Source organism: Boeremia exigua (assembly GCF_020726555.1).
Source record: "Boeremia exigua strain MPI-SDFR-AT-0100 chromosome Unknown C7974scaffold_7, whole genome shotgun sequence".
NCBI classification, from domain to species: domain Eukaryota; kingdom Fungi; phylum Ascomycota; class Dothideomycetes; order Pleosporales; family Didymellaceae; genus Boeremia; species Boeremia exigua.
The window spans coordinates 1715083-1735574 of record NW_025763524.1 but is presented as its reverse complement, the minus strand read 5'-3'; the positions used below and the strand labels follow the sequence as shown (position 1 = coordinate 1735574).

At 50.1% G+C, this 20492-nt stretch overlaps 5 protein-coding genes and 1 non-coding gene across 6 annotated transcripts; 5 read left to right on the top strand and 1 right to left on the bottom strand.

Moving 5' to 3' along the window:
- The first annotated feature begins 73 nt into the window (after window positions 1-73).
- C7974DRAFT_396637 (uncharacterized protein) lies at window positions 74-1832 on the top strand. The gene is made up of 2 exons (XM_046142097.1): window positions 74-505; window positions 557-1832. Exons 1-2 carry the CDS (start codon window positions 294-296, stop codon window positions 1566-1568), a joined length of 1224 nt encoding a protein of 407 aa, XP_045996532.1. The 5' UTR covers window positions 74-293; the 3' UTR covers window positions 1569-1832.
- On the top strand, window positions 1830-4324 carry C7974DRAFT_337966 (uncharacterized protein). The gene is made up of 3 exons (XM_046139222.1): window positions 1830-2251; window positions 2300-2712; window positions 2761-4324. Exons 1-3 carry the CDS (start codon window positions 1931-1933, stop codon window positions 3953-3955), a joined length of 1929 nt encoding a protein of 642 aa, XP_045996531.1. The 5' UTR covers window positions 1830-1930; the 3' UTR covers window positions 3956-4324.
- Window positions 4325-4872: 548 nt separating this feature from the next.
- On the top strand, window positions 4873-4960 carry C7974DRAFT_t86. The gene has a single exon. It is a non-coding gene; the product is annotated as a tRNA-Ser (tRNA).
- Window positions 4881-7279, bottom strand: C7974DRAFT_396634 (tetracycline-efflux transporter-like protein). The gene is made up of 2 exons (XM_046142096.1): window positions 5325-7279; window positions 4881-5274 (listed from the first exon to the last, which is right to left on the bottom strand). The coding sequence occupies exons 1-2, from the start codon at window positions 7044-7046 to the stop codon at window positions 5218-5220; spliced, it is 1779 nt and encodes a 592-aa protein (XP_045996530.1). The 5' UTR covers window positions 7047-7279; the 3' UTR covers window positions 4881-5217.
- A 6907-nt stretch (window positions 7280-14186) lies between these two features.
- On the top strand, window positions 14187-16629 carry C7974DRAFT_313777 (uncharacterized protein; the record flags this gene model as incomplete). Its single annotated transcript, XM_046138428.1, has 3 exons — window positions 14187-14434; window positions 14484-16530; window positions 16576-16629. 3 exons carry the CDS (start codon window positions 14187-14189, stop codon window positions 16627-16629), a joined length of 2349 nt encoding a protein of 782 aa, XP_045996529.1.
- A 665-nt stretch (window positions 16630-17294) lies between these two features.
- On the top strand, window positions 17295-19837 carry C7974DRAFT_206634 (heterokaryon incompatibility protein-domain-containing protein). The gene is made up of 3 exons (XM_046136875.1): window positions 17295-17931; window positions 18011-19140; window positions 19191-19837. Exons 1-3 carry the CDS (start codon window positions 17586-17588, stop codon window positions 19731-19733), a joined length of 2019 nt encoding a protein of 672 aa, XP_045996528.1. The 5' UTR covers window positions 17295-17585; the 3' UTR covers window positions 19734-19837.
- The last annotated feature ends 655 nt before the right edge of the window (window positions 19838-20492 follow it).

Genomic DNA, 20492 nt, shown 5'->3' with positions numbered 1-20492 from the left:
GTACGCGCCTCACCGCCCGCGTTACCGCTCTAGCATTCATGATCGCTGCCTTCAGTGTCTCAACGTCTGCTCTCCAACACCACCACGCTGTCACGTTCACTCGCTCGCGGACAGCCGTAACCCAGTGGACAAAGGACTAATAGAGCTCCGGTATTTGGTGATAGATTCAACTGCGCCAATCAAAGCAGTAATCGCGTCCGGCGCATGCAGACAAAGAACGAGTCTGCCTTCTCGTGCTGAGGAGATCGAATCCATCTTCGCCATCGAGCGTACACCTTTCATCTATCGCCATTATGGGGAAAGATCCTTTGGAGACTGCGAAGCAGCTCGTGAAAATTGTTGTCCGCATGTTCTATGAGACGGAACATATCGTTCTCCTCGATGCCCTCTGTTACCACGGCGCTTTACATGTGTCAGACATGGTCCAGATTCTCGACGCTGGCAAGAACTCAAAATACGTCGGAAAGCTGGTCGGTAGGCTGAAGGAGGCAGGCTTGTGCACAACGTATGTACAGTCTGAGAGGTAAAGTCGAGTGTAGAATGCTGACAGACGCAGCTACACCGAGCAAGTCAAGCGTGACGGCGCGACAAAACTCTCGAATCGCGAGTGGTACTATATTGACTACCGTCGTGCCATCGACTCCACCAAGTATCGCATTCACAAGATGCACGAACGGATCAACAAGGATGCAAAACCAACGACGGAGAAAGCAGAGCTGTCGTGCAAGCGCTGCAAGTCTCAGTACACCATGATGGATGTGCTTGATAACCCCGATTCCCAGGGCCGGGCATCGGGCTTCTTGTGCCTCAAGTGCAACTTCCCGCTTGATGAGATTGACGAAGGCAACCAACATGATGCCGACGACACTCCAGCGAGATTCAACAAGCAGTTCAAGCCACTGCTTGACATGATGAAGATAATCGACGAGTTGAAGATTCCGTTGATCGAGGGCAAGGATGCAGTCGACACAAAGATCGAACTGCCTCGCGACAAACTCATCGATCCTGGCACGAAGCTAGAAGTTGTCGATCCATCCTACACGAGACCTACAGCTGTCAAAGGGCTTGCTGCAGAGCCCGAGAAAATCAATGTCCAGATCGCATCCACAGCCGAAGAGAATGAGAAGCAAGCAGCGGCAGACAGAGCTCGCCAGGAGCAGATTGCGGCGCAGAACCAGCTGCCATCGTGGCATACTCAGTCTACAGTTATCAAGGACGCTAGCGGGACCGCTGCAGGTAGCAGGCAGGAGACGAATGGCACACGCGGGCCAGCAATCAAGACGGAGCAGACCGATGGCATCTCCTCGACGCAAAATCTTGATGATGTCTTCGCTCAGATTGAGGCTGAGCGTCGCAAACAAGAACAAGAGGAAGACGACGACGACGACGAAGATGAAGATGACGACGAGTTCGAGGATGTGGCTGTGGGTACCCCGAGTGAGCTTCCAGACTCCAAGCGTGTGAAGATTGAGTCATCGGCGGCGCCGACGCCCTCCAATGTTGCGACTCCAGCCTCAAACGGCAACGGTGGCGAAGAAAGTGAAGAAGACGAGTTTGAGGACGTTTGATTGTTTCATTGCATAGCGCTGGCGTCATGGTTCGATGGTGTGCTTAGAGTAATGCTCACGTTCGGCGTTGGATAACAAGAAAAACTACGGATTGTTCTTTTGTCCTTCAGCAGCTATAAATACAGACAGACGCTTATTGGATTGTGTGCGAACGACTCTTGCACTGCAGACTACTGGTACCTAATGTCATCAGGGAGCTCATGCGCACAAGCCACACCAAAGAGACAGCTAGCGACATCCCACCTCATCTCCCCGCGTGCTGCACTGTGACCTCCGCATCTAACCCCCGCCAGCGCCACTACACCCTTGCCGAATACACAATTCCGTCGCCGATGGATGATAGATAAGTGGCGACTGTAATAATGGCAAAAACACTCTCCGCGCTCCTTGCGCAAACCTCCATTGAGGACCACAACGAGATTCTTCGAGCCGCCAACGCCGAGATCAAGAAGAACAAGAATGATATCGAGGCTCAGCATGTGAAGGCAATCGCGCTGTTACATCTAGATGACTTCGAGGGTGCGCTCAAGGTGTTCGAGGACGTGAAGGAGCTGCAACAGAAGTCGCAATTCGATTACGCCTATACACTGTACAAGACCGGCGATGCAGCGAAAGCTGTACAAGTCGCACAGAGCTTAGGTGCTAAATCGGATCGCAAAACACAGCACATCCTGGCCCAAGCTGTATGTGTTTCGATAAAGATATAGAGGCTCTGAGGCTGACAGGCGCAGGCATACCGGTCAGAGAACTTCGCACAGGCTGCGAAAGTGTACAAGGAGCTAGCGAATCACCCTGTCGAAGACGAAGCCTTTGACATCAATATCAACTCTGGCGCCGTAGACGCTCAATTAGAATGGACAGGACAAGGCGAGCTTGCGCAAAAGAAGAAGCCTACAAGAGAAGACCTTGAGGCATTCGAGACAGCCTTCAATGCAGCATGTGGAAGCATATCGCGTGGCGAACTGGCGCAGGGAGAGGTGTGCCTGAAACGGGCCAAGGACCTCTGCAACGCGGTTGAGGACTTTACTGAAGAGGAGAAGAAGGCGGAGATACTGCCCATCACCGTGCAACAGGTGTATGTGCTCACACAGATGGGCAAGCTGGACGAGGCTGCACAGCTGGCGGCTACCATCCCTCTTGCTGAGTGAGTACCAAAGACAGTCGGATGTCATCCAAAACTAACGCTGTGCAGCATCAAGGATCTCTCTGTCCGCTACATTGCACAAGTCAACAGCATTGCCGCATCGAAGGAGCACTCGAACCCATACCTATCCCACCGCCTCTTCCACTCGTCGCCGAAGCCGCCAGTCACTAACCAGCACTTCTCGTTCCAGGCAAACATCCTGCAACAAGATGAATACGTCATCTCGCTCCTTTCGCAAAAGACTGCTGGCGTCGCATCGTCGACTGAAAAAGTCATCCAGGCATCGCCGTCTCCGTCTTTATCGCCAGCTGTGAACATGGCTGGTGTCATCAATGCCGCAGCTCATGCACGCAATGCTGAGACTGAGAAGGCAGCATTGAAGGAAATCGTACCTCTGTTGGAGAAGAGGCCTAACGATGTTGGTCTGATTCTCACAATCGCCCACCTCTACATTCTCACCAATAACTACGCTGCGGCCACCCACCTTCTGGAATCGTTCTTCAAGCGTCTCGAGCAAAGCGGGTCCGCGTCTGATCTCGATGTGCGGTTTGCACCAGGTTTGATTGCATCGCTTGTCTCCCTTTACACACAACAAGGGCGTCCAGGCGCAGCAAAGTCTGAACTTGCAAAAGCAGCAGAATACTGGAGGACGCCGCACAAGTCCAAAACAGAGGCGCCATCCAAGTCTCTCATGGTTGCAGCCGGCACAGCACTGCTCGATCCACACAACCCCGAGAACGCTAAAGCAGCAGGCGCCATCTTCCAGAGCCTCTATGAACAAGACGACGAAGACCGAGCTGCCATCGCCGGCCTCGTCGCCGCCCAGAGCATCTATGACCCCACCTCCATCCCTGCCGACCTGCTCGCCTACCTTCCGGAAGCGAACCGTCTTGTCGCTGATATCGATGCCGCGGCCCTCGAAAGCGCCGGCGTTCCCACGACCACAGCCCTCGTCTCCGAAGCACGCAAGCGCAGCGTTGCGCCTACAAAGACCATTGCATCGCGGCCGAAGCGATTGCGCAAGGTCCGCATGCCGAAGGACTACGATGCGAACAAGAAGATAGACGCAGAACGATGGCTGCCAATGCGCGATCGCACGTACTACAGGCCGAAGGGCAGGAAGGGGAAGAAGAGGGCGGAGGGCCTGACGCAAGGCGGGCCGGTCGCCGAGGAGAAGAAGGTTGAGGTGAAGAAGGATCAAGGGAAGAAGCAGCAGCAAAAGAAGGGTAAGGGGAAGAAATAGAGATTTGCATAGAGAAAGGCTCGTGTAGTGAATAGCTATCATGTGGCAACTTGTTGTAAGATCAACAGAGTGCCTTGCAATGAAAGAGCTGTGTTTTGCAAAATGCGTATAGAGAATTGCCACAGTCTCCGCAGAACTGCACTGTAGCCATTCTGATCAAGCATAACCAGCATGAGCCAGCCTCGCAATCCCTCCCTTCCCGGTACTCGCCTGCACCAGCCCATACAGAAAAGGTCACGGCAGAGCACATGGAGGTGTGCTGGAGCTACTCAAGGCAGGGCTTAAGTCGCTCCAAAGCATCACCAGTCACTTGGCAAAATGCAGCGTGAGGCAAATAGTTTGTAAGGATTCTTCCTGATTAGATTGTATACACTTGAACGAATCTATTCGATGATATTCCTTCTGCTTGTTTGCTACGGTATCGATGGTTTGGATCCAACAAAATTGCAAAGTAGCTGGTCAGACATGTCTGGGTGCAGTGTAGTGTGTATGACACATGGTTGAATGTCGAAAACGATCCCAAACAAACCGACCGTACTACAAGCTGTATGAACAGCAGGGAGATGTTGCACCGTTATTAGCTATCCAGTTGAACTGGGTCTTATCTCCATCGAACTTTTGAAAGAAATTGGTGCGTTGTTACAGCATGCTTTCTGGAGCTCAGCCGGTACTACGCTCTTTAGGTTTGACAAACTTGCAAGGTGATCACGCATCGTCCCACACTCTTCGGAAGCGAACACGGGACCCACTTTCCGCACGCAATCAGGCGACAACGGTGGGACCGTGTCTAAAGCTCGATATTGTAGCAGTATATATGTTCTGTTTTTGACCTTCTTTTCATCAACATGACATCCAATCATGGCACTTTGGGTAAGTCACACCACGAGAAGAACCACAATTACGCTGTATCCTAACATGAATTCAGCGGAGTGGTTAACGCGATGCCCTGCTATCCATAGTCAGGCATTTCCTTCGGGAGCGTGTGTTCGAATCACACAGGTGTCGATCTTTTTGCTGGTGTGTTCCACCCAACACGATGGCAAGATAGCTGTGTTTTTTTGACTCTAAGGATATTACGTATTTGTGTGTACTTATTTATACAAGTTCACGTACACTGTTATTCAAACTATATATTGTACTGCGTTACGCACTACCTTTATCTCAGAGGATGCCATATGTGTAAAATATTCCAAGTATTCTCCCAGACACCAAGTGCTCTTCGAGAAATGTCTACCTCCGGGCTGAAGAAGAAGGTCAGCATACTATGCGTCCGCAGGGAGATCTCCCGATGTGGGCTCGGAGTTCTCTTCAAGGTGGACTATGCATGATCAGCAAACCATCTACTAACTGTATCGCTTGGAATCTTACCATGAGGTCGTACGAACCAGCTGCACAAGAATGCCAAGCCGAACATTGAGGCCAGGACTACAAACACAGTCTGTCGATAGCCTGAGACAGTCGCACTGTAGATACCGTTGAAGATAGTAGGTCCAACGACTCTAGCGATGGCATGTAGCAGTCCTGTCGCACCGAGCAGCTGCCCGACTTTGTCACTCGGAACATGCTTTGTCAGTGCTGCCCCAAGTGCTGGCGATCCAATACCTCCGACTGCGGTAACAACGCCGGAAAGTGTGAAGAGGGTTCCACTGGGTGCCAGCGCGTAGCCGATGAAACCCAAAGTATCGAAGAATATAGCAGCGCGAATGATTGACAGATCAAATCGATCAGTGCCTGTGCTGCGTTGCTTCATAGCGCCGTTCTTGCCTCGCACCAAGCGGGTAAGGAGAGGGAGGACGCCAAGAAGAGCGAACACACGACAAGCGTTGACTATGCTGACGAAGCGTCCGGACTCGAGTGTTTGCCAGTCGAACTGAAGGCGAGTGTAGACAATTACCACGCCCATGGCACCCATGGCAATGCCAAACATGATGGTGTCTGTGGCAGCAAGGAGGATCAGATTCCATCGAACGACAGAAGATGAGCCAGGGCCGGTGGGCCAGAGGATCTTCAGTGGGCGGAACAGGTTGATGTGTCGCAGCTGGTTGATCCAGTCTGACTCTGGGCCCAGTCGCTCCATCTCCTCTCTATGCTTCTCTCGTGCAGCTTCCTGACGTGACTTGCTCAACGACTCCGGAATACAGAAGAGAAGGAACATGATGAAGAGGCCATGAGCCGCAAGCGCCAGATAGAAGATGAAGACTACAGCGTCGATCTTGCTCGTGTACTTCGAGCGGGCCTCGATAATGTAACCTGCCGCAACAGGCCCAAGTGCAATGCCGCCGAACAAAGCGGCGTGGAAGTAGGCGAAAGCGACGTTTCGTTTCTGTGGTGCCACACAGTCACTTGCATAGGAATGTGCTAGAGCCATGCCCACAATGAATGAGCCGGATAGGCCTTCTAACGCGTAGCCGACTAAGATCCAGTTTACGTGCACAGTCTGGGGGAACTTAGCGGCTAAGATGGTGAGGATCTCTCCGAAAAGTGCACCAGACGTGTTAACGACCATGAAAGTCTTTCGACCGAACCGGTCTGATAATGCACCAAGCTGCGGACTTGTAATAGCGGCCAGTATTCCGGAGCAGAGACTACCGTAAAGGAGAAACAACGAGGATCGAGAGGATACGGCGTCGTTTCGGCATCGGTCTGTGCCGGGGTCCATGGGGCTTGAGATAGGATCGCCGTTGCCGTCAAGAGAAGCATAGTACTCCTCGCACACGAGATCCATTATCAGGTTGAGTTTAGGCACCACAACGCCTCCAAAAGCTACGGTAAACAGAAGGAAGGGCGGCAAGAGCCAGTAGATCGAGGGTCGCTTCCACCAGGGAAGACCTCGGAATTCACGAAACCACTCTGGCTCATCGTCCTTGTTCGCATCGTTGTTTGTAGTCTGGTAATCGATCGGTGTGGGATTTAGGAGTCGAGCGTTCTCGTCGTCGCTATCGAGCCCAGGCGAGCTTGCGCCACTCTTGCCTGGCTTGCTATGGACAAGAAGCGGCACTTTCGCATTTGATTTCGAGGAGCCAGGCCGTTGGCGAAAGGTCCGATCGATGTCATTATCGTCGACGAACACACCATCTACATTCTCCGTCATTGTGAATATTGACGGGTGCGCTGGGTTGACACAGGGGTTTTCGAAAGGCGTGGTCTTTTACTGCTGCATAAGCATCGCTATTGTGGACTGCGGTGAATAATTAGGACAGGTTCCCAGATGTGCTCTATTGGGATGGGAAGACAGCATGCTACATCATCACAGACTTTGTGGGGCTGGTGTAGTTGTCACCGAAACTCGCGCTTTGCTTACCAAACTGACACGCTTCGACGCGCCACAACGCTTGTGCTAAGGACAGAACTGATAAGAGATTTGAAAAGGCTAGGACTTCGTCCGCAACATCTGGTCCGCAAGGGTCAAAACGCTAGCAACCGTGGTTCCCTGCGCCTGGAGATGCAATGGGGGATTTCCATCATGACGTGGTGATTTCCACTACATTCGCATTCGTCGGTGATCCGGCCGCGTTCCTCGTCCGGCGCTAGTCACACTCCCCCACACTCGTGGAGCTGAAAGCGTGGGTCTCCTGAACACTTCAGGTCCAAATTCTCCCAGCTTCCCGATAGTTTGCCTACGCGATGTAGGATCTTGCTTTGTGGCCGCCGTTATTACACTTCTAGCTTCTCGTTGTGCGCCCTCGCAGCTATCGATTTCATGTTGCAAATACTGGACGTGTGAAGGGTGTCGCGCTGCTCACTCAAAATATTTGGGTGTTCTCCGTATGCGTTGATATCTGGCAGAGAATCGCAGCTGGAAATTTCGGTGTGTGTCGCGGACAATGTCGTGAAAGAGCAGGATTGGTGTTCTTAAGATAATTAGGCTGCAACTCGAATTCGTCCACACAGATGCAGTACGACAGCGCTGCTGCAACAGACTCATCGCACAATTTAAGGGGCGATTTACCTAAACTGTGCTTTCGAGTTTCGCCTCTCATGCCCTTTTTACTTGAAGGTATCGACAACTGAGCACTACTTCTCTGGGTCCTGAAATCACGCCCGGGGTACTAGTGATGAGCTTGGAGAGACTTTTCTCTGTAATTACAAGTACGTCCTTGCATTTTATCTCTAGGTGATTCGCTACTAGAGAGTGTTTGTCTTAGACTACATACGTTCACCGGTCCTTGTTGCTAGGCAGCCTTCCAAGGTTGCTTGTCGTAAACGACGTATAGTAGGCACACGTGATAGCAATAGGGTTCCGTCGCAGTACACTGTGCATATTCCTAGTATATTCTGGGGCTTCGAGACCATGAACGGATACAATTTCGAACACTTGACGCCATCACAGCTTTCATTATCGCCTTCCAAGTCCACTCGAACATGGTTATGTTTCTGCCTTTGATCTTTGGACCCTTGCTGTCCCCAGCAATAAAACATGATTCAGGAATCGTCTTCGTTCAGCTGAAGATACAATACGAGTCCTACCACGCCAATTTTATGAGCAACAAATCAAACGCGAGGATCGTTGAGCCTTGGACGGGCACCTCCGTGGTAGGTTCAAATATTCACATCCAACACGACGCACGCAACAGAACACAGCCTCAAAGACCGAAGCTCCCGCAACGAGAGAATACAGAGGTAAACCCTGATGATGACGAAGCATATGGTAAGACTAGGCTGGACGAAATTTTGGTCCCATGCGCAAGGCGATGCAAAGGTCTGTAAACACTAAGCTACTTCGACTCACCTATTGTCTTTGATATTGCGAATCTATCCTTCCTCGTTCACCGACGTCTGAAGCTGATTCTGCACACTACCGAGACAAAAATAGTTGCTGAAAAGGCTGCCGTCCCAGCCACTGACATCGTCTGACACCCAGCGTAGACAGGTTACGCAAGTTCTCAGCCTCACTTGCACGCAACGCGCAACCCCCCGAGACAACACAACACCTGCGCGTGACAACATGCGCGTGCTCTTTTGCAGCTCTTAGGCCCAGTCTCGCGAAAGGAGCGGTCGAATAGTGCCTGCTTTCCGCTCCTTTAAGAACGTGCTTTGACCGGTGAAGCGACTCCTTAGCGCGATGCACCTTTGGAAGCAAAGGACCTTCGTGGCACGGACGCACGCAAGTCACTTCTGCGGAGCGGCCCGAGATCATGCAAGTGATTAGCACCAAACTTTCACGCGGCAAGCGCGAGATCTGACTGTTGTGTTACACAAAGGCGGCGTGGCGGTTGCGTTGGCAGATCATGTGGATACCTAGGTACCTACCTAGGTAGCTTAGCCTTACCATCGATGTCCAGGTGCGCATCGTTCTAATGCCATCAAACAACTTGGTATGACTTCAATGCGAAGCCTCGGGTAATTCCATAAATGTGCTTTAGTCTTACCAGGATGGTCTTTTGCCTTCTTGCTCCGCGACTCAGACATTGCTTTTTCCTCCGTGTCCCTACTTTTTCCACATGTCTTTGACCTTCCAATTTGGGATATCCTTCGGATCCGAGTTCAATGGTATAATTATGGATTAGAGGTTATCTGAAGGCAATCGCCTGGACAGTCTTGCAGCAAGGTCCGCGTAGCAAGTATGATCGTAGTCCAGGATGACCTCTGCTCGCGATCGCCTGGGTGACCCACCTTCACAAAATTGTAGCGACAAGCGCGCATGGTGGTGTCATTTGAAAAAGTAAAGAAAAGCGAATTGGGGGTTGAGGGCTTAGGGGTTTGGGGTTCATGCCAAATCTCAAGGTACTTGATCGTCGACCGAGGACAGACTGAGTAGTGGCCCGATTTATGCCTTGATCGACCGGAAAGTTTGTAGTAACAAAAGTATGTCATTGATGGAAGAGAATGACTCAAAATCAAGACCTCTGCAGATCCAGGTCTGCATCAGGCGTGAACGTCATGGCCTAGGGTTGTACTATCAGCCTACCTAGGTTCAGTCCTGCACCAATTTGGCCCCCATTTTGTATAGTGATCAATCTAGGCTTTCGAGCCAAGGCTAGTATACTTCAGCCTTGTGGATAACAGTTTTCGTACCGTTCAACCTCATCCAAGCATGTGAGCCACGTTTACAGTATGTTCACTTCATCTTTACACTAGGGAGTGCAGTGCAAGATTTGTGCATCGATCGATATCTAGGTACTTAGAGGACCGTATTTCCCTGCATGACAGCCTGTTAGGAGGCCATATCGCCGACCTGGTGACATACAACGCATGCATGAGCTGTAAGCTTCGAACTCGTCCTTCGTTTAGTTGCATCAATCAAAGTCAATCAGGCAAATTCGATGTGGCTTCGGATGGTGATACATGATCCAGGACTAGTAGCAGCACTTACACGAGATAATTCATTATGGCAATGGCGGCCGACGTTTGATTATTAGCTGACCGTCCCACTACACTAGGCAATCCTTCAGAAATAAGCATAGTATGCGCCACCAATAGGACCATCGGTCATCACTGGTGATTGTTACTTGGGCCCATCGTTCCAATCTTACCGGTGCGGCTGAGACGTAAGCGTCTCAGGTTGCGGAGGCCGCTTAGAAGTCATTGACGGCCCCAATCTGACGACAGCTACGTAATTATTAGATAGACAGTGTCGGGTGACTACTGCCTAGATGAGACGAGCTTCATAGATGGCTTACTTAGACTGACAATGATGTGCAAGGCCGTACCAAGGTACCTAGGTAGTTATCATGCGCCGATACCGGTGAGATACCTCAGCTTTTGCCTAAACAGTATGTTTTTCCAAGATTACGACCCCCTCAAGCTTGCAGTTCAATGGAAACGCCGTCAAGGACCATATCCTCACTGTGACGAATGACTTGTGCGCCGTATGGAGTCGCCCTTTTTCTTTCTTTCATGATGAAGTATATCACCGTGTCAGCCCTGACTCATCGCTAAATTAGCTTATTGGGGGACATCTTACCTTGCAATCACTCATCTGACTTTTACATACCCTGGTGCTCGTTGTACTGAACAGTGAAGCGGCATCTCACAAAAGTACCAACCAGGTGATAAAGTGTATCCACCGAAAAACCATGATGCTTCTACTTTATGCGAGACAGTTTCAAAGCTCGGAATTCAATCATTGAGAAAGCCATGCAGACAGGCGTGTAACATCGTTGAGCAAAGATTTGATCTGGATGAGAAAGTCACAAAGAAGCATACCTGTCAATTCCAAGTGTGTACAAGATTAAGGTACGTATAGTTGTCTGCATAAAGAAGCCCCGTAGTGAGACTTCCTGAAAGTCAACTTTCACCGCATGTAAGTGAACTTGCAGGTTGCACGGTGTATCGGCGATGCAGGAACAACTCAAGCAGGTGGGGCGTGTACTGATACACATCCATGAATTTGAACATTTGTTTCGATTCTGGGTAGGTATACTGCTAGGAAACCTCACCATTCACTGTTGTGATCTCACGTACCTATGTGGATGTCTCAAAGATTTGGTCTCCTCTGTGAGACCGTAAGTAGATTTGATCGTCATGCACCCAGGGCAATCATAATCGCGTTGTGACTGAGCTCCAGAATCCAGTCTCAATGAATTGAGACGAGCGAAATAAACTCCAGCAGTTCCGAAGGCCTGGCGAGCAACATGGGTGCACAAGTGCAACGTTCTTCGTGCACATAGTAAGCACGCCCTTTGCCCTTCTCTTTATTACACCACCTGCAAGCATTGGTTTGCAAGTCTGCATGCCGATTATTGAAGGATTTGGTCATTCAGATTCAACCAATGACTATCTAGCCAACGATAATGCAATGACGGCAAGCACAATGTCCCTGGCGTTTAAGGAGGTGCGGGACGAGCGGGCTGTGGTCCCCGCTTTAAGGCAAATGTTTGCCTTCCCAGGAGCTCGCTTAGTGTTATTGGCCCAAGAACCCTTAGTTACTCTCTGGCAGCTGTAGAAGGACTCTGCATCGAACACCTCTTAACACAAAGACCGCGGATCTGGTTCTGGGTCAGGTCTTACATGAGACAAGAATCGGTACTGTCAACTCCACTCGTTTGCAGATCGGGGATTATTCAGTCAAAGGCTGACACCGGAGGAAAGGTCCAGCGTTCTAGAGTTTCAGACCGTGCTTTGTGTAGGGTTCATATGTCGTCGATCATCTATCTGGTTGAGCGTCTCGGGATCCGAGGAAAAGGCATCGCGATGCGCCTGCAGCTACCGTGCGTCTGATATAGTATGACTGTGCTATGTAGAATACTAATGAGGTACGCGCTGGTATGTTGCACCACGATTTGTGATAGGTGGTTCGGACCTGTACACACCACATGCACGCCTCGAAGAGAGACTGACTTCTTTGCCTACATTGGAAGCCATTATGATTGGTCAGAGAAGGTACTCAAGGGGTACACACCAGTTTCCATAAGCGTGCAGTGTCATCATTCCCGCTGTATTGTGATGTACATTGGTCATATGTCGAACCAAAGGGTGGACCAGAATATTCGTTGACTGGATGCATGCACACTTACATTCATCACAGGGTCCGCGTCTTTGGAGGTCGCAACTCTAAGCATGTCGTTGGGTGTACCAATATTCGCATGCTGACGCTTTCGTGATCGGTCCCGGAATCATTATGCGCGTTGGGCTCATTCGGTTGGAATCCACCTCTAGTATGCACTTGAATGACGCAGCTATTATCGTGGAATCACAATATGGCCATTCACTGTGGTATAGTGTTCTGGTCTCGTGCATAGCTCTGGCACACGCACGGATCCAGAGACAAGCGCTAGATACTGCGAGGCCCTGTCAGTCGCTTGTATTATCAGAGGACTCCAGGCAGTGAAGAAACTGTGTCTGGCGCTTCTCTCGCTGAACGACGCTTTTTCCAGCCTTTCGCATAGACTAGCGCTAAGGACACCAAAGCAGACGCCTCGTTAATAGGAAGGCTGGCAGGGCAACAGATACACCCAAACTGTGTCAACGCATTGTGCATCGCCAGCACGTTTCGCAGGACTCCACACTACGACTGTCCAGTATCGACGAACCACGCAGTCGTGGATGTGCGGACCCGCAGTATAATGCAAACTTTCCTCGTTGAGCTTAGATTACCCCTCTACGAAACACTTTAATTTTCTCCGTGCCAATGGGAGAGTAATACATGTCTCTCTGTGTAATTGATGGCTCACGGAGTGATCCGAGGTGGTGGCAACAACGTCTTGAGCTGGGCAGTTTCTGTTTGATGGCACATGTGTCATCACCCGTCTCGAGCAAAGTGGAGGACTCGTGGCTGGCTGCGTTGGGTCTATGCATATGTGTGACTGACGATACAAGGAGGTCTTTGCAGGTGGCCTCCAAAAGTAAGCAGTGGACGGGTATGGCAGTCAGATGCTAGAAAGCTGAGGTGGGTGTAGATTGCCAATAATCAGCTATAGCCTCTCATCGGTCTAAAGACTACAGCACGGTTAGCAAATCCATCGCCAGTACTCTCAATCGATCAGAGGCAAACTTGAACACCGCACAGGCATTGGATAAGTAAATTCCAGGCAACAGAGCCTAAGAATGAATCCACGGGTTCAAGAGCTTACACGAGCTGCGTACTGTGCATTTCTGTGTTATGCTCTGCATACGACAGCTGTTTTACATCAACGAAGAATGTGCACGCCTAAGTCGCCAAAATGGGGAAAATTTCATGGCGCGACCTAGGTATGTAGAATGTGGAGCGAGCTCAGTCTCAGCCTCGACGCGGCTCAACACGCTGTCAGCATAAGAGAAGGCAACGGTGCGCCTCCAAGAATATCCATGAGAGGTAACTGGGCAAAATGGGACTACTGCGGTGTTGGCGCAGGATTGTTGCCTAGCGTTTGCCTGTTTTGCCTGACGGTTCGCATTTAGGCGGAGCGACTAGTGTCAAGGCGGCCCTGCCTCCAACCCATCAACTATGCAGAACTATCTCTTTATCTTCTTCTATTAATTAATGAGATACGCTCGATCTTGTCTGCTCTTTGATTCGGGTCTGTGTACTCGTTGTTCTCCTGGGTCAGGCCTCGATTGAGCAAACTAGTCTCTTCTCGACCTACACGTCACTTTCCTCTCCATGTGTCGGCTTGAACCGTAACCCCCACGAACATCAAACTTCTTCTTTCCAGCAAGAGATACGCACAAATACCTGACATTTCAATACGCAGCTTGCTCATGTTCCGTCATTTGTCAACATTATCGGGCTGTTCTACACTACTTATCGTTCGGCAAGCTCGGCATCTGGATGAGCAGCAGAGTTGCGGGGCTTGAACATACAACATTCGAGATGGAGTTACCACATGTTGACATACAGTCGCGTTTTGTTACCGCCCTGAGAACGCAAGCAAGTCACAACGCGGGCGACCGCTTATCTGGGTCGTTCCTTTGTCCCTATGCCCACGACCATAGCAGCGAGGTTTTTCAGACTCTAGAACAGTTGTTAAATCATACGAGAGTCGAGCATGCTTCAGAAGTACAGGATTTAGATGACAAGCAAGGACGTCTAAAGGTCCGAGACGCAGTCGTCAAAGCAAGGTAAGCAAAGAAGGCTGCAGCACTGACATAACTCTAATGCCGCTATCAGACAATCGAGGCGATCTCCAGACGCTTTTACGAGTGGTACAGGTGCACCTGATGTTGCTACTTTATCTTTGGACGCAGGGAAAGAACGTCAGACATCGCCTTCCTCAGGAAAGAAGAGACGAGCTCAGTCAGATATTCGTACATATCAGAAGAAAGGATCCCCCCCTCGTGACAATGTTGCATTTGCCGATCCCGATTATTCGAGGGATTTGGCCTATACGATGGGACCTAATAAATCTCCCTCTAAAATTACCGACACTCGCCTATATAACCCTAGACAAGGTGCAAAAGGTACCTTATCTTCCCGTCAGTCCAACAAGGAACAATGGAGTGATAGGTCAGCTGATGCCTCTTCAAATCAAAGACATCTCTTATCGTCTACTAAGCAAACACGGAACGATGCCTCACCGTCATCGACTGGACATCCTCGCCAAGCTGGAATACTTGAGATACAGAAACACGACTCTCGTTTTCCGGGGCTTTTGTTACAGCCAGATAGCCGCCCTATATCGCAAGAACAGCTTGGGTCAGAAGTAAAGTCAATATACGCCGGGCTAACCATGGTGGAGACGAAGTGCATCCATGTCGATCGAGCACAGGCAGCTGTTCCGCAAGACTCGAATCAGAAGCTGGCTCCTGACCACTGGCAGGCGCTTATCGCACTTCATCGTACTCTTCTACATGAACACCACGATTTTTTCCTGGCCTCTCAACACCCCTCAGCGTCTCCAGCGCTTCGACGACTGGCTGCGAAATATACAATGCCAGCACGGATGTGGAAACACGGAATTCATTCGTTCCTTGAATTACTCCGTAGACGTCTCCCGGAGAGTCTGGACTACATGCTCGCATTCATCTATTTGTCCTATCAGATGATGGCATTGCTTTACGAGACAGTGCCTGCTTTTGAGGATACCTGGATAGAGTGCCTAGGCGATTTAGGACGATATCGCATGGCTATTGAGGATGAAGATATTAGAGATCGAGAAACTTGGGCTAACGTTGCAAGATCTTGGTACATGAAAGCAGCTGACAGGAATCCTCCTGTCGGCCGCTTGTACCACCATCTCGCTATCCTTGCTCGACCGAATGCTCTTCATCAGATCTACTACTACGCGAGATCTCTCAGCTCTGTCGAGCCGTTTCCTAGTGCTCGAGAGTCTATCATGACCTTGTTTGACCCTGTTTTAGGGCGGTCTCCAGCGAGCATGTCGGCTGCGCTTCCAATCGATGCCAGCTTTATCAAGGCCCACGCCTACACTTTCGAAAAAGATCTTTCGGATAAATTCGAAACAGCACGTGGGGAATACTTCCTTCAACTCGACAATCATATCGGTCGAGTTACAGCCAAGTGGAAAGAGCAGGGCGTATACACCGCAGTGACGAACATCGCGTCATGGTTCGACTATGGCTTCAACATGAACATTTTCCGACAACTTTTTCTGCTACGCGCTGAGCAGCGTAAGCAACCTGGATATGCGGTTGAAGCGCGTGATTCAATAGGCCCTCCTGATGCGGATCTGCAAAAGCCCAAGGTTCCCGAAGAAGAGATAGTACCCAAGCTCAACACTCTACTATCCGACACAGCGTTCAACAGAGCCACATGCCTGACGAACGATACATTTTCTCTTGTCCTTCGCCGCATTGGTGACAAGAATGTTCTCCCACATGTACACGTTATGCTTTCCTTCTTTTCCACTCTTGCGTCTATTGAATACGTTACCAAATTTCTCGACAACTCTCCTTGGTCAGATATCGCCGCATTCCTCAATACGTTAGTCAAAACCGAAAACCAACAAAGTCAACCTTCTGAAATCAACGCCTCTATCTGCCAGTCGGTCTTTCCGTTGGATCAGGACACGCAGGAGCAGGACGAACTGCCACTTCCAGAGGACTATCTAATTCGAGGATTAATTTGGGCTCAGGAGTATCTCCCAGCGAAGTGGTTCGACAGGGAGCATGACGAGGAGGACAGATACCTGGAATTAGCTAGCACGGCAAAACGACGCGCAGAGCGAGTTCTTCGACTCGGTCACCAACTAGCCATAGTAAGTTCGCATCTTGTCTTCGTAAGAAATATACTAAGTCCTCAGCCTAACCGTTGGATGTCGTATGACGAAGCAAGTCATGCATTCACAGCACTGTAACCATAACACTGGCGAATCCGAATTAAGCCTGAGAACAGCACAGCCTATGGGTAATACGTCGGATCGTAAGATAAACAAGCACGGTTAGCCACGTTGGCGTAGGTTCGAGTTTTGAGCGCAGATTCCCGTGAAGTTGGCTCCAAGTGTGGTAAGTCTTGCAGTGCTGAGATTACTCGGCTCGGGCCGATCTCAACAGGCAGGGGATCTGCCTGCCACAATCTTGTTGCCGAAGGAAAAGGCCCTTCTAAATACGAAGGTGCAAGGCAGCGGCGCTTGCAAGCCGCCCTCTCTGGGCGGATCATGCTGTGCTGCACCAGCCGAGTTTTATACGTTTTTGGTTTCTTGTTCAACGTTTCAGATAAGTTCGTTACCATCAAGCGTGTGTGCAACAGACTTTTGTATGTGAGATGCCCTCCAGGTCTTCCGCCACAATTCCGAGTTCGGTCTTGTCTTTATTGAGATTGCGAAAGTGCACGATGATTACACCTAAGAAGTAAGTATTCGAGCCTCCTCTCGTCCTGCTAATGGTCATGCACACAGCCCAGATGTGTACGTGTCCCACGAGCCGCTTTGGACATATGCGCCCAAATCCATGAGCAACTCATCATTACGCCAGCATTGTGAGCATATCTGCATCATCCACGGAGTATTGGACTAAGGATCGAGACCGCTGTGGCGATAGTTTCGAGCCGCGCGGTTACAGAATCCCCATGCAATAAACTTCCAACAAAGCCCCACAAAAATCCTGGAATACGGAGCCAGTCAACCCTCACGTTTCCGCATCTACTAGGTGCCTCGAGAAAGTCTATGTATGGTGCTCGACTGGTCAAGTCTAAATGGACACTGTACAACACCATAACTCGTTCGACCTAGTTGCCTACGACACTGCTTTTTGAACTCAGCACATACTTGAACAGAAAATATCTCGTTGGTATCATCACTCGGGCCATCAGAAGATGTCACCTCATCTCTGCCTCGTTTGTCGATCTATTCCACCCAAATTGTGGTGTCACTCTTTCAATCTTAAGGAGAATAGCAGAGAACTCTGTGTCAAGCTTCAGACTCTTGAGGGTATGGAAGCAGCCAAAGAAAATGGCTGCCAGCTCTGCACAATTCTACTCGACTCCCCCCAGTTCTGTCGAGAGCAAGAGATATTTGGTTACAAGCTCTGTGGCAAGAATGAGATGCTGCATTTGCGTAGATCACTAGCGTTTCCAGAACGGGCTGTCGAGCTGGGTGTTGGGCCCAAGGGAGCGCAAAGCATCTCCAGGACATTCTTCTATCGCATGCCTGCAGAGTGGTGTAAGTACATTCGCAGCGCACGTTACTTGTGATGCCGTGTGTCCTTTGCCAATCAGTATGTAGGCTAATACTGCTTTAGGCCATCCGGGTCTCTGGGCCAAAGAACTTGAGGTTAAGACCGGCGATATACCAGACTCCAAGCCTGTGTCCATAAACGAAATTGTTGACAATGCGGGGCTAATGAAGAATTGGCTGCGTATGTGTAAAGAAGAGCATGCTGAGTGTTCTAAGCATCGGTCGTCTTTCCTCCCTACGCGCTTACTAGACGTATGGGCATTTGAAAGAAGTGCGGATGTCAGACTGATCGCAAGTCAATCTTTGGTCAGCGACGTGTGCTCTGCACCCACTTATCTTACGCTTAGCCATTGCTGGGGCAAGACACAGTTGATCACTACCACAACAAAGAACATTGAGTCCAGAAAAGATCGGATCTCCTTCAGCGACCTTTCGCAGACCTTCCGCGATGCCGTTACGTCAACCCGGGAGCTAGGCCAGCGATATTTGTGGATTGATTCGCTGTGCATCATACAAGATGATAAAGAAGATTGGGTTGAAGAAGCCGCCAAGATGGCAAAGGTGTACGGTAATGCCTACTGCACACTAGCAGCCCTAAGTTCGGCTGATGGCCAAGGTGGATGTCATCGTGAAGCTTATGTGCAAAAGTCGATGAACAACACCTTTTTCGATCTCCCGAACCCAAGTTGTGCAGCAGAACCGTACATTCGCATCTTCTGCAAAGAGCCGACAGACTGGAAAACCGACTACGACGGTACATTGGGTCGGTCGAACGAGTGTCAAAGTCCCCTCAGATACCGAGCATGGGTTCTGCAAGAAAGAGAACTCTCTAGGCGATCGATTCACTTCGGCAAGTGTCAGCTCTTGTGGGAATGTAAGCAAATGAAGGCATCTGCGCAGTTGCCCTGGCTTGAGATGAAGAAAAAGAAGGGGTTGACATATCCAGAGGGCTGGCTTCAACTGGTAGAAGATTACTCGCTTCGTGCGCTCACTAAGTCCGAAGACAAACTACCTGCCCTTTCAGGTGTCGCAGAACAGTACCAGGAGCATAAGGCGCAATACATGGCCGGTCTATGGAGTAGCCAGTTGCCCGCTGCATTGATGTGGCAATCTACAGATCCTTACGCCAAGAGACATGATGCTTATAGAGCGCCAAGTTGGTCGTGGGCTTCAATTGAGGGACGCGTGTCATATGTGGGTCTACCAAAGTGCTGTTGCACTGCACATATAGCTTACTTCTCTAGGACAGCCAACGCCTTGTGCCGCCGTACGAAGATTATTCTGACCCTCGTGACAATCCTCCTAGGATGTTGAACAGCGCATACGGGGGTATTGAGCTTGAACAAGCAGTGGTAAAACCCAACCATCCCTCTTACATGTATGGTGAGATCAAAGAAGGGGCTTATATCGAATTGAAGAGTGCGTATCTTTTCGAGATAGACGTACCTGCTTGGACCCTACTTCTCAAGGAACAAGGACCCAAAAGGGACTCTGAGCCATTGCTCAAGAATGGCAGACAGGTTGGCGTCTTCTATCGTGACACTATGGACAACGTCATCGATGCAAAGACGGCATTCATGTTGGTCCTTCAAAACGAGTCAATATTCCCACGCACCGAGCATCCTTTCCAGTTACACCAATCTAAGGACATGATAGACACCGTAATGGGCATCGTTATTGTAGGCGACAGGCATCATAAGTATTCCTTCATGAGACTCGGTCTTGCTCGCTGGGTGGATGAAGCATTGCTGGAGGGAACCAAGCCGTGCAACGTAAGACTTGTATGAAGCAAAGTTGTAGAGGAGTAAAGAGAACAAACCACTAGCACATTGGGACGCAAACTCCGCAGACGCATCGTGAGGTTACTCCGTATCATTATGGCGCATTGGCTGGTCACATGTCATTTCAACAGTCATGACCTGTTATCGCCAGTCTTTCGAACGAAAGAGCCATTTTGTTTCCTTATTGCAATAGTCAGCACCCAGAGGCCTGCAGTGCGTTCAGCCCTGGTTTGTACTGCGTGCTTTGTTACCCTGAGTCATATCGTGCTTCTTCTCACTGTCAATGCTAAAAGGGTCATGACGGAAGATCAGGAGACGAATAAAGTGCAGTGGATGTATTTGAGTAACATTGGCACGCATTGAGGCGCCTCAGTGAACAGTCTGGACGGAATGGGCGGTAAGAGGCTTCTAGAATTCACTAAGAAAGGGAACACGACGATGGAGAGTGGCAGCAAGCCCTACATAGGTTCTCAAGATCCTCTCTACATGGACGTCACGACTGAGGCCTTGTTGGTGTTCCAACGCGTAAGCACAACCAATTTGATGGGTACAAGAGGGCCCCGGGGTCATTCTACTTGTCTTGCAATTTTCTGGCCATGAGTGATGCCACTTCGGGAATTCAGCATACCTAGAGTCGCTCATTACCCAGATCATCACATTGAGGATAGTTGTAGATGTTGATATATTAGCACAGAGAGCTAGACAGTAAGTTGCTTCGAAGAGAGGGGCTAGCGGGGTAGCTGCTCACGGAACTGCGGCTAACCC

Coding starts and splice junctions, on each gene's coding strand:
- C7974DRAFT_396637 (XM_046142097.1), top strand. CDS start 294: ATGGGGAAAGATCCTTTGGAGACTGCGAAGCAGCTCGTGAAAATTGTT. Junction 506..556: donor GAGGCAGGCTTGTGCACAAC/GTATGTACAGTC, acceptor TGACAGACGCAG/CTACACCGAGCAAGTCAAGC.
- C7974DRAFT_396634 (XM_046142096.1), bottom strand. CDS start 7,046: ATGACGGAGAATGTAGATGGTGTGTTCGTCGACGATAATGACATCGAT. Junction 5,275..5,324: donor GCTGGTTCGTACGACCTCAT/GGTAAGATTCCA, acceptor TGATCATGCATA/GTCCACCTTGAAGAGAACTC.
- C7974DRAFT_206634 (XM_046136875.1), top strand. CDS start 17,586: ATGTCACCTCATCTCTGCCTCGTTTGTCGATCTATTCCACCCAAATTG. Junction 17,932..18,010: donor TCGCATGCCTGCAGAGTGGT/GTAAGTACATTC, acceptor ATACTGCTTTAG/GCCATCCGGGTCTCTGGGCC. Junction 19,141..19,190: donor TTGAGGGACGCGTGTCATAT/GTGGGTCTACCA, acceptor TTACTTCTCTAG/GACAGCCAACGCCTTGTGCC.
- C7974DRAFT_337966 (XM_046139222.1), top strand. CDS start 1,931: ATGGCAAAAACACTCTCCGCGCTCCTTGCGCAAACCTCCATTGAGGAC. Junction 2,252..2,299: donor AGCACATCCTGGCCCAAGCT/GTATGTGTTTCG, acceptor TGACAGGCGCAG/GCATACCGGTCAGAGAACTT. Junction 2,713..2,760: donor GCTACCATCCCTCTTGCTGA/GTGAGTACCAAA, acceptor AACGCTGTGCAG/CATCAAGGATCTCTCTGTCC.